The 13007-nt window shown below is 36.1% G+C and overlaps 2 protein-coding genes across 3 annotated transcripts; one reads left to right on the top strand and one right to left on the bottom strand.

The window, feature by feature from the left end:
• Positions 1-2: 2 nt before the first annotated feature.
• LOC114251075 (uncharacterized) lies at positions 3-3356 on the top strand. Its single transcript, XM_089732340.1, is given in 6 exon segments — positions 3-251; positions 253-810; positions 928-1005; positions 2743-2902; positions 3197-3295; positions 3298-3356. Coding segments are annotated over 6 exon segments (1203 nt in total).
• Positions 3357-3812: 456 nt separating this feature from the next.
• On the bottom strand, positions 3813-9016 carry crim (QVR superfamily protein crim). Of its 2 annotated transcripts, XR_003625071.2 has the most exons (5): positions 8825-9015; positions 8368-8508; positions 7582-7735; positions 6376-6567; positions 3813-5807 (listed from the first exon to the last, which is right to left on the bottom strand). XR_003625071.2 is itself a non-coding variant. In XM_028185241.2 (4 exons), the coding sequence occupies exons 1-4, from the start codon at positions 8868-8870 to the stop codon at positions 6432-6434; spliced, it is 477 nt and encodes a 158-aa protein (XP_028041042.2). In that variant the 5' UTR covers positions 8871-9016; the 3' UTR covers positions 3813-6431. The 2 variants fall into 2 exon arrangements, 1 of the variants encoding a protein (XP_028041042.2); XM_028185241.2 differs by having other exon boundaries at positions 3813-6567; positions 8825-9016.
• Positions 9017-13007: the final 3991 nt, after the last annotated feature.

The following is a 13007-nucleotide window of genomic DNA, read 5'->3' as shown; positions in this document are numbered from 1 at the left end:
CAATGATAACTATGAAGTCTCCAGAGTATCTATCAAAAGATATTTTAGATGAGGACTTCGTTCGGGTTTTTCATTTTCCATTTTTGATGCAAATGGCGCTAGGAGCATGCAGAGTCCACTTGAAAGCCAGATTCATTACTATACCGACGCTCGGTCAAAAACTTTACACTGTAATGTGCATAATAATTTGTTCTTTGTTGTATTTTAATATGACGAAGCTTTATAATATCTCTATATTACGAACACAGTATCGTGTACTATCTTTTTTTGACTGTGACGGGCTTGGATCAGTTATCTTTTTTTGCAAATTTAATTCATGTGCGATTTCTTAATGGGGAAACTAATACTGGATTCTGCATCATGATGCAGAGAATTGATCGGAAAATGAAGATTGATCACAACAATATTTTCAACAAAACGGTTATTCGAGCTAATATATTAACGATTACATTAATTATATTACTTTACGTTGGCCTTGTAATATCAACGTTAATATTGAAAAAATACTCACTGGTTATTTTGTTTGGATTGGTGCACGGTCAATTAATACTTCTGGTCGAAATGGCGTACTGTTCAAATCTAATTATATTTTTCTTTATACGTGTTCGTTTTGTGAATGCTATTATAAAAAACCATGTTCATCCGGAAAATCAAAGTCAACCACCGAAACTTGTAAGGTACTTTATAACTAATAGAATTATGAGGTACCTCGCTGCACAAACACATGACTTCATCGTAAACGACACAGACGTTTATTTGAAGCAAATATTCGAAGGATTTTCGATGTTTATCGATATTTATAGATTTCAGGCAAGTAAAATGTTATTAATTACTCAAAATTTTCAGTAAGGAATACTGGCCATGCTCTGAGATTTCATCAGGATAACATAACTTATTTTTGGTATATACATGTTTTACTTTTTTTAGGTATGCCTCTTTTGCATAAAGCTAATTGTAATGAGCCTGCTAACTTTCGAATTCTGCTTGGTTGCGATACAAAAAAATGTAAGTCAAAGCACAAAGTGACTAGAATTAATCTTATTCTAAAGACAAGTTTTTCATGCAGGATTTGGGTCACTCATAAACAGTCCATGCGACTTTGCCTTTTTTTTTCCACAGGAGAAAATCGCCGGATCCCCACCCGCGCGGCAGGTATGTGGGAGTTGAACCTCACTAAAAGCTCCTGCCGCTCACAACCGGCGCCCTACCTCGGACCGGGCCGGAGCCCAGTCGGGGCTATTGAGACGGCGGGACAGGGTTGACGCAGAGCACATTACATCCATCCCACCGTCCCACGGACGCCGGACCGGCGGCCGCCAGCGACACGACAACCGGTTCCCTCGTTCAGCGGGCCGAGAGCCCAGAGCGGTCGGGGGAACGCGGTCTACCATCACCCGGCTTCCTACTGCGGGTGAGCATGCAAAGCATGCCACCCCACGTCTGGGTCTCTCCCCGCACAAAACGGGAGGGACCCCTAGCTCTTAGGGGGCCAGGTCACGGATACGACCCCGGTCCCGACCCCCTGCTCGACGGCGGCGGCGACGGCGCCGCACCTCCCAAGCGGGGCAGACAGCGAGCGTATGCTCCGCCGTGTCCAGGTCGTGTCCACAATGGTGACACCTCGTCGTCGGCTCAGCCCCTATCCGGTGCAGGTACTTCCCGAAGCATCCGTGCCCGGTCAGCACCTGCACCAGACGAAAGGTAAGACGTCCTTCGCCACGATTCACCCAGTCATCAAAGACTGGATAAACCGCCTCGACGGTCCGTAGCCCCCACGTGGGGTTGGCCAATCGCCTCGACCACGACTCGAGCACGGACCGCCGAGAATGGGCCCTCCGCGCCCGCAGCTCACTTTCGGGGAGACCGGACGCCTCCAACCACGATGTGGGCGTCAACGGGTGGCGCCCTCCGCGGCCCGTCGAACCACAGAGCCTTGGATTTACTGAGCGCCACGTCGAGACCCAGCCTCTTTATCCTTCCAACGACGAGGGCCACTCCCGCTGTGGCGAGACGGGCAGACTCTCTATAATCATCCCCCGGGCCACGACCAACGTGTTGTCCGCGTAACAAATAACGCGGAGACCCGGGAGGAGGGCGCCCCTCAGCACCCAGTCGTACCCGATATTCCACAAGAGGGGGCCGAGAACCGACCCCTGCGGAACACCACGCACGACCGGAAAACGGTGAAGGGTCCCACCGTACCCGGTACATTCGACCGACCTGGCCCCCAAATAGGACCCAACCAGCCGGCGGAGGTAGAGGGGCACTCCATGCCTCTCCAGTGCCCCCACTATCACGGTCCAGGGCAGAGTGTTAAATGCGCCCCCCACCCCGAGAAATGCGACTTTGCCTTAGATTATGTTGATTACATACATTTGTGTACACGTTACAAGCATTAACGCTATTCGAATTTGACAGCGTCTAGGGGCACTGGACTTAAACGAACCTAATAGAATCCACAAAGTAAAAACAAAATGTCAACCTTTCGGTCGAAGTCCAAATTATCTTCAAACTGTGCCCCATGAATGTTGCGAAACAGAAATGTGCAAATCATTAAAATCGAAGCTATGCGGGTCGTGATGGCTGTAAAAAATACATGGATTGGGTATAATTCGAGAAATTGACTGCTATTATTACTACAGAAACTCACTAGCCGAACATAACATAATGTACCGTTTAAATGTTTGTGCCCGTAAATCAATTTTTAAGTCATTAGCCTAAATTATCAAATGGTTTTCGCAGGTTTTAGGATCAAAGAATTTAGCAAACTATTATGTTATAGTACATTCTGTTATTGGATTTATCACTGCGTTGTCTATAAGCGGACGCTGTGAATTTTTCTTCAGAGAAATACGAGAGACTAAGCGTTTGGCCGTTGCTGTCCTGTTGCAATATCAAGAAGGTACCATACTTACGATAGCATATTTCCCCAAACGAGGGTAACGAGGTAATATCTATAGTTCAAGTCATCTTTACGAACGCCGTCATTAGAAAACAAAGTTGACGTCATAAAATGTATAAAACAATAATATTGGAACTTTATTATATGTATATAATAATACATTAATTATTATAATGCATACTTCATTTATTTTTATAGGATTGGCCCTAATGCTTTTATAACCTCATGATATATATATATATATATATAATTTAGATTTTTTTAGCAATTATGCTAACAAAATAATAATTTCAGGTCCCCTCAGAGAAAAGACGACAAGAATGTTAAAAATTATAGAAGAGTCAACCCCCCAATTTTCCATTTACGACATGTGGAATATGGACGGCTACATCTTCGAATCTGCAGTTTAGTCACAAACCTCGTTGTGACTTTATTACAATTCGCTTACTTATAAAATTGAACGCTGTGAAGAAATACATATATGAAATATATCAAAATTGTTTTCGCAATGATAGATACTAAACTTCGTCTGACTTGATTGGTAGTTGTTAGAGCTCCTGAGTGTTAGGCCGAGGGTCGCGGATCCCATTCCTGCTTCATGGGTCATTTGCTCTTTGGGTGTTTAATGTCGATTTTTTTTCCGTCCCATCATCAAAGGCGTCTATCGTCTGTCTTCGTTTTCGAAAGCGGTCTCTTAACATCCAGTATGTATACAAAAATAGGCAGCGTCATTACAAAGATCGCAATTTGCATAGATTTGTTATAGAAATACAGCCAATAACTCCATCCCGCTAAGTTAAAGTCCCGGGAACAACCGCGGTATGGATTGGATCTTTTAGGCAGGCCACAACTAAACATCACAATGCCTACATATGAAGAATTGTGACCACGTAAAAATTATACAAAAGAATATTGAAAATGATTTATTTCAAGATAAAAGTTTTACAAACTTGTAATATAAGTAAAAACTACATGCATATAATATATAACTAAAAATTGTCAAAATTTGTAAAATTAGAAATTCAGGTTTCACATAAAACGGACCCAAACACTGAATTAGAAATTAAAAGTTAAAATAAATATTTTTATAAATTAAATAGAGATACAAGATTTGGACGGACTTAGAGAAAAAATAACATTTCAACAACGATAAGTTTCCTTAATTAAAACTGTTATGTTAACTAACTTATCCAGAGTTGAAAATTATTTTTAGTCGCATTTTAAATCTTCAACTTGATTTAAAACTTGCAAGCTAAAAAACTAATGGTAGTGACGTCATGTATACATCACTTACGTTTTAGGTCCTAGTATCACTGAAATCACATAGAACGCTTTTAAGGTAAAGTTTCGAAATGTTATCAATTATCCTAGTTTGTTATTTGTAAAAATACAGTCATATAATTATTATTTATCTATCATTATCACAATTAAATCTAATAAATTGGACGGATTTGTGTTCTATAGTATTATTGCTTAGCAATTTATTATTACAGCTTTTATTAAATCTAAGAATTCATCAGTAAAAATTCATTCCAGCAAACCAGAGCTATCAAAAAGTGGCCCGCAAACGGCTTGCATCCCATAAATAATGTTTTCATCAAGATTTTCAACACCAATTTACATCAAAGATTCTCATCAAAAAATGTTTAATAATTTATTTAGTTACATTTTTTTTCATTACATCTTTACTTTGTTTTTTTTCTGCTCGTAAACATTTCATACAAAAGTATAATACAAGATAATTACAGTAGGTACATACAAAACATGACGTTAGGCTAACGCCATCGCTTCACACTCATGCTTTTTTTGCGTCTGTATGTAGCTAATTTAGCGTATTGTAAACCTATATAAGGAAGCATTACATAAATCTAATAAAAACCTTAAAATACATTCTTTTTTTTCTTACACACTAAGCAAATTTAACATGGGAGGAATTGTTAGTTAAGCGACGATTTACAGACATTATCTACCAGAAATAGTTGAAATAACTTATAATTATTGATAATTACAAATTAAGTTCGTATAACCTTTTTTCTATTCGTGGCCAAATTCAAAATTTTACGAAATTATTACGTGTATATAATGGAACGTAATAAACTTAATGACCAATCCATGAATAGTACAATTAAAGCCTATAAAATCAAAGGCAGCTAAATCCAATTCTGTCAAATATTCAGGTAAACTACAAAAATCGGCCCTAAGCACGTCATTACGGATCCTCCTGATCCATCGAAGTACTGCTCTTGCTAAGGGCCAGTGTTAGCAACACTCCCGGTTTGAGAAACTGAAATAACTTTGTTCGGGTAGCTACGATATTCTTTATTTTAAAGCAGATTTATAAAGAATGAGAATATTACTAATAATCTGAATTTTAAATGATAAAACTTCGTTTATATTTCAGTAGAGTAAAAATAACATTTTTGAATTGAATTTACTAGAGATTTAGCTGCATTTGTTATAACATGAAAATACTAAAGCGTGTCCAACTAACTAAACAAGATGGCGCCATAATTAATCCATTTTACTACATTTTAAGGCGTTTATCTGCCTTTGATTTTATAGGCCTCAATTAATGTAGGTACATGCGAGATTGAACGTGGAGAATTCTTGTAGAGCAAGATGCAGTGTTTTGCCATCTTTTACTGAAAATCTGAGTTCTTCAACATTATATACATATTTTACTTGCACTTATTATTCGTTAATACTATAAAAAAGTATCAATAAAATACAATACAAAAGTACCAGAACGACGTTTACTTCACAGATCATGTGATGTCTCATATTTCAATGTAATATGTACTAATGCAAATCTACGAGCAATCACAGACTGTTCACTACGAACTCAGTTTTTAGCTTATGCCGGAAAAACGTCTAGAGCGTTTTTGGTTGTGACCAATCCGATTTTCTGAAGCACAGCTATTAGCACAAGCTAATACGTATTACAGAGAATGGTCTATCTATCCACAATCTATAGTACAGATGAGTCGTCTATTATCAAAGCCGGCAATGTGACTTTTGGACAATTATTGGTAAATCAGAAAAACGAATTATTGACTTTGGCAGTCACAAAACTCTTCTGAACCATTCATTCCATTGGCAGTCACAAAACTTTTCTGAACGACATCTTAGATAAATAACAGGTTAAGTATTAACCTTTTATTAATGCAGGTTTTGAGCCGTATTCTTTGAAGGAGACGATTATATTCAAATAAATCTGAATTTACATATCAATAACATTTTTTTGTCCAAATGCACAGATTGCCACCTTTGATAATAGACGACTCAGATGCCTTATTGTGACATAATCATCAAATTTCCATTAATAATGTTAAAATACACAATATTTTTTACTCTTTCTACCACCACAATAAATGTCAATATCTTAAGTAGTCAAAAGTTTCATAAAATCATTTCTAGAAAAAACGGTGTAAGCAAAACATTATATACAAAAAAGTGTTTGTGTTCAAAAGTACCTACTATCCAACTAGTGCTTGCTCTGCATTTTGTAGTCAACACTATATCAGGGATATCAGAACAACATTTTGTTGAACAATATAGTAGCACCGGATAACATTAGCAACGCTATTGAAACAAATGTATTCGATGCATTGTTACAGCGGTGGTCCAGAAAACAGAAGCACCATATGGTTTCATCGTACCAATTTCTAGAAAAAAAATATAATTAAATTCCAATCAGCTTTTACATCAGTCATTACATTGTTGTTATGAATGTAAAGGAGCAGAACAGATTACGAAATACGAAAAACCTAGTTTCCAAAACTAAATTGCGATAATAGCTTCTGTGTTGTTCAGTCTGAAACACATTATCTTAATATGGCAAAATTATAATAGTGATACAATTTCAAAATGTGTTCAATTTCAAAATTATAATTTTCGTAATTACTGGTGGTAGGACCTCTTGTGAGTCCACGCGGGTAGGTACCACTACCCTGCCTATTTCTGAAGTGAAGCAGTAATGCGTTTCGGTTCGAAGGGTGGGGTAGCCGTTGTAACTAAAACTTATATCTTTGAGGTGGGTGGCGCATTTACGTTGTAGATGTCTATGGGCTCCAGTAACCACTTAACACCAGGCGGGCTGTGAGCTCGTTCACCCATCTAAACAATAAAAAAAAACAAAATGTGAAAAGCCCGTTAGCAGTTTATGTCCTCCTAGAATAGTTCTACCTTATCTCTTCCCATGTACATTGAAAAAAGCAAGTAACCATTTAAAAAGGAGCAAGTGTTATATCAACTGTATTACACAGCATTTGGGGAACACTTTAAAAATAGTAACACTAGGAATATACTGATCATAATATGAAGACATTAATAGTATAATAATATGCAATGGCCATCAACTTAAACCTACATTATTATATTGAGGGGTGAAGGCTATTTGATTAATTAACATATTCGCAACTTTACTAGAGAGCCATTTAAAACTTAAAATTTGGAAAAAATATCACAACAAAAAAAACGCTTTTCAGCTATCCGAAGTAGGTAAACTTAATGAAGTTCAATTTAAAAAAAAAAACATCGAACTGTTGATGCTAATACCAAATAAAACGGACCTTTCGTTACAAAAAAAAATGTTGCATAGCAAAATGTCAAAAGCAATGTAAACCAAATCGCTTTTCACCCCTTGCATATGACTAAGCAAAAAAAACAATAACATGTACCTTTTAACATCAATCTCTTTTATACTATTATTGACATAATGAGCAAGATTTAAATCTTTAGCAGCAGGACGACATCCTTCATATGTATCAGCAGGAATATCGGTTCGGAAAGCTCTAAAATTGCTTAAACAATCCCTTGTAATAACTTCTTGTGCTAAAATGACAAATTTATTCAGTTTTAGTAGTAATAATTTTGTGTAAATAATCTTTCAATGGAATAAACTACCATGGTTGAAACGATTTGAAGTCATTGTGGCCTAAAAGATATTACACCTGGTGAGTAGAGTAATAGAGCAGGAGAGACCAATTTTTTACAATGAAATACATACTAACCAAATGTTTACGATTGAGTTCCATGGTGACGGAATAACATTTAGCAGTAAAAAATTAAGCCCAAAATAATTATAATTCGTATTGACTGGTCATAGGATGTCTTGTGAGCCCACACAGGTAGGTACTGCCACTGTATTGGCACATATTACATGGCCTAAACGATGGGGCAGCTGTTGCACAGTAAATACTGAGACTTGGAACTCATATCTCAATGTGGGTAACGGCATTTACATGATTAATGTGTATATTGGCTCTAGTAAGCACAACAGGTGGCCCATGAGCCCAGCTAGCAACCTAAGTGATAAAAGATATTGTATACAAAATAATGGTACAGTGCTACAAATATAAAAAAAATATTTTTATTAATTCAAAGTTACGAACTTACTACAATTATGTACTAAAAATAATGATAAGGAAAACCTTATTTTATGTACTTTGTAATTTGAGTCTCACCTCCTTTCCTTTCAATAAGTTTGACACAAACATCCTCACTTTCGGGACATGGATTGCCAAGGTATCCCATTCCACGCCAATTAAAAGGCTCATTACAACCAGGAGTAGCCGCTGTACACTGGTAGCACCATGTAGCCAAACCTATTGTAATTATTTTGTACTTTAAATATTGAAGACTGATCTTCATTTATAATCAAATAACGATATCACATTAAGTCAGCGCTTTTCTCGTATTGAACAAATTTTCCATAATAATTAATGAAGTAAATATAATATTTTCATTTTACTATTACGTGTTTGGAAACTGAAACATATTTTACGAGTATAAATGTATAAATAAATATTCGACTTCAGCGGTGTTCACAATGAAGTGAATGATCTAATTGTATTCAGAAAAGTTTAAACGCTGAAAACCACACCCAGTGCTAAGTTATTACTTAAAATTTACTTGACTTACATTCATTAGCTCCTAACAATAACAAAAATACAGTGTAGTGCTTCATATTCAATATTTTCACCAAAAAATATATTATTTCGGCTTATATTGTGTAGAAGAGGTCGAAAGAAAGATTAGAGTTAGTTGATGTTTTGTTCAATTTTATAATTCACTCCGTTCAACAATTATTATTATTTTTGTACAATTTCTCCTTATTAGGAAAGGCAAGGGGATCTAAGCCCATAGCCGTTCAACGATAATCATAGTAGTAGCTTTATTTTTCCAATTGAAAAGGCAAAGATATCACACCATACAGCCTAATCTTTTATATATTTTTTTTTTTAATGAAATATTATGATATCATAAAATGAAATGAAGCTAATTAATTTAATATGAAATATGGCATGGCATAAAATGAAAAGAAATGAATTGAAATGAGATGAGATGATATGATATGGGATATTTTTATGAAAAATGATAATATGGAGTGAAATGAAATGAAGAATTTGAGACATTAATCAACTGGGATGAAATTAAATGAAATGAGATGAGATTTTATGGGGTGAAATATAATCTCAGAAAAATTGTGGTCGTTTACTGAGATTTTTTCAGTGGACTTTTTGGAGGATCCCGAAAAGTTACGTCCAACGGCTTTGTTTCATTTTCGCACACTTGTGCACTTTCACAGATACCGTTATTACGCATTTAAACCTGAAGAAACACTAAATAGACAAAATAAAACAAATCGCACAGCCTGACACCTCGCGTTCCCGCCAAAAAGTCCGAAAATAAAAAAAAAAGGTGGCATGAGGTGATGGTTTGCTTCCTGTAGGTGGCGGCCTCCCTCCGGTGAAGGTCAAGGGGCGACCTGAGGGGGTGAGGCCGCGCGGCGCGCTACCAGCACTCTAGCGCGCTGCCGTGGAGTGATTAGAGCGACCGGTCGACGGTGTATCGCGTCCCGACCCGGCAGGCTGGTTCTGGTCCAGCGGGGTATTCCGGGACACCAGCGGCACCGTCTGGGCGGCCCGACGGGCTGCCGTAACGAGACGGCCGACGTTTCAGAGCCTTCGATTCGCCTCGAAGGATCCGTCGACTGGGCGTCCTTGGGGTGAGCCGCGCCGTCTGGTTGTAGTGTTGACCGCGGTAGCCCCCCTACCTCATCCGGGTTCTGACCTCGGAGGGGATCGGACGTCGGGTGTAAGAGTGCAGGGGAGTCGTTTAGTGGGTGGGTCCTAAAATCCTTGGGCCCGCGGTCTGCTCACAACACCATGCAGATCGTTGAGTCTCACATACCCCGCGCGCCCCTTTTGCGCGGGGACCTCGTAGGAGGTTCGGCCCTCTACACGAAAAAAAAAAAAAAAAAAAGGTGATGGTTTGCTTATTAGATGTAAAATAATTAATAATTGGGAATTTCATTGTTTTTATGATTGAACAATCACAAATAGTCGTCGAACAAACGATAATTGAAAATTATCAATTAATCTGAGCGATAAAAATAAAGATATCTAGTAAAAGGGGTCCACTTATGGGTGATCATTTGTTTAATTAATTAGAAATAAATAAAAGATGAACAAACAATTTTTACATTCGAACATTAACGAACAAATGACGGACAAATAATTAAAAATAAAAAAAATCCGAAAATCAAAAAAAGGAGGCCAAATTCAGTAAGCTGCAATTGGCTTATATAATAATTATCAGTCTCAATCTATGTAACGAAAATTTTCAAATACATACTTGACAATTTAATTTAATATTTCAACCATTAATAAAAGGTGTAATTAATAATAATTTTTCATATTTTATAAAATTTAAATTCATTTGCTGGTACGAGTAATGCCATCTGTCACCAAATAGTAGAAATAGAAATCAAAACAGTTCTAGTACCGGTAAAACGGGGTGATTACTGCGTAGGGACAAATTCCAACTTGATGAACCATTTTAAGGTAGTTGTTGATTTTAAAATGCTATATGAGGATCAAAATGATTGAGTCTTGGGGGTATCTTTGTTATCCAATTTAAAGTTATGCAATTAGCATTCCAGTTTATGCAAAAAAAGCAAAAAAAGATGTTATCCCTATTTAGCCGGTAATTGTGATTAATGGGGACGAAATTAGTGTTAATATATAAATTTGCTAGGGCTGGCATTACTTCGTTTTAATTTATTTATTTATTTAGTTGCACCAACAAAGTGATCATCAATAAAAAACGTTGAAAACTGACAAAAGTACATGGCAGATGTCACCTCAAATAAAGGTGCAATCGACAGTGCATTAACAACAAAAACAAAAAAATATATAACTAAAACTTGATTACATTTATTTACTTATGATTAATTTATATTTACTTGGGGAATTATCCGCGACAGATTTTTCCTATAAGTTGTGAGACAATTAGAAAAAACATCTATTTCATCACTTAAAATTAGTTCAGCGCAATCGGACAACTCCGAATGAACATTGACGGAGACCGCGCTACCGTGGACATGATTGTAGTCCCAAAGGATTCTGTTTAAGTGAGAGTAAGCACAGGTAAATTCGAACGAGCGGGCTTTCTTAAAAACGGTTTATATTTCTTTGTTCTTGGTAAGTACTTAGAGGCTGATATTTTTATCTGGGTTAAGAGATTAGGTGTGTCGGTTATTCCATGGATTAATCAGGTGAATACCCCCACTCTGAACAAATTTGAATATATTTTATTATGTATTATTTAGACATTTTTGTCTACCTTGAATTTCATTGTTCTATTCATGTCTGTGCAAAGTCGACTTACTTATGTTAAATTGCTTAGCTATTTCAAGTAAAGACTTATTCCCAATTTCATAGGCTTCTATTGCTGTTTTAATATTAAAGGATAATATCTCTTATAAGGCTTTGCACTTTTTGATACATACACACGAGGCATATCTAAAAATAGAAAACAATACGTAACTGATAATATAAATATTTGCCAAACAATAAAATAATACTGCATTGATCATGAATAAACCAGATTCTTACCAACACATTTAAAAAATATTGTTATAACTACATAGACAACCCTACAAACCTGTAACTATTTATACTTAGGTCGTTCCCATTTAACTTATTCTCATTCCAATTGACCCTTTTTTCGTTGTTATTTGTACCTGAGACGTCCCAATTATTATGTATTTTTATATTATCAAAAAACATTAAAACCAATAACAACTGAGACTTACCTTTAATATATATGATGGTTCAAACACTAAATAACATTTATAAATCACAGTCATCTTCTATTAATATCAAATAGATAAAAGAGAGCAAAGTTTCTAGCACTAAAATAATTACCATCACAAGAAGTTAATTTGAAATGCGATTTTTTATAAGTTAGCAGCTATTTTCATGCATATTCAGAGTTGTTTTGTGAACTTTCAACATTCTACTATTACACTACAAAAAATGGAAGATTTTGCAACGATTAAAAAACTAATATTGAGCGTCGAAAGATTTCCTGGTTTTTTTCCCATTCGCCTCAATCCCTAATCACCCCATTTTAGGTACCAACAGTATGTCACGTTCGAGGACAATATTATACAATTTTTAATATTAGTTTTAGACACATACCTACGTAAATGACAATAAAAACGCCCGATTAAATATAGTTTTAGTTAAAATATACCCCTATAAACATATTTTAAAAAGCGTAAGAAAAAAAAATGTTTTACTTTCGCATCTTAATACGTAAGGAACATTGAACTCTTTCATTATTGGTTAAAAGATTAAATTCACAGTGTATATTTATCGAATTGAAAGCACAGTCAAATTCGCGCGTAAATTCATTAATTTACTGAACAGCAATTAAAGCGAGTAAGAGGGAAACCATTTGGCTGCTCTTCATATCTAGAATATTATTATATACCCAGTGTTACTTTCAAATTGAGTTTTATAGCTATGAAATTAAGTTATTTATCAATCGTCTTGTAGTAAGACTGAATAAAATGAAATAGTGTTGTCGCTCATAAGGTGGCTATGGTGGATATCTCAGAACTGATATTAGTGTCGGCAAGCTTCACAAAACTTCACAATACCCTCATCTGTACACAGTAATCCGTTAACTTGTCTGTATTATAAATATTATAAGAAAACTATTTAGGTATTAAGTTTTGGCACGAAATTAAAAAGTTAAAATAATAATTGACGTTCACAATAACACAGTAAATATATCGGTGTAAACGCGCATT

Source organism: Bombyx mandarina, chromosome 13 (assembly GCF_030267445.1).
Source record: "Bombyx mandarina strain Sakado chromosome 13, ASM3026744v2".
Taxonomy (NCBI): Eukaryota; Metazoa; Arthropoda; class Insecta; order Lepidoptera; family Bombycidae; genus Bombyx; species Bombyx mandarina.
The sequence above is the reverse complement of the archived record's forward strand: the minus strand, read 5'-3'. Positions and strand labels throughout refer to the sequence as shown.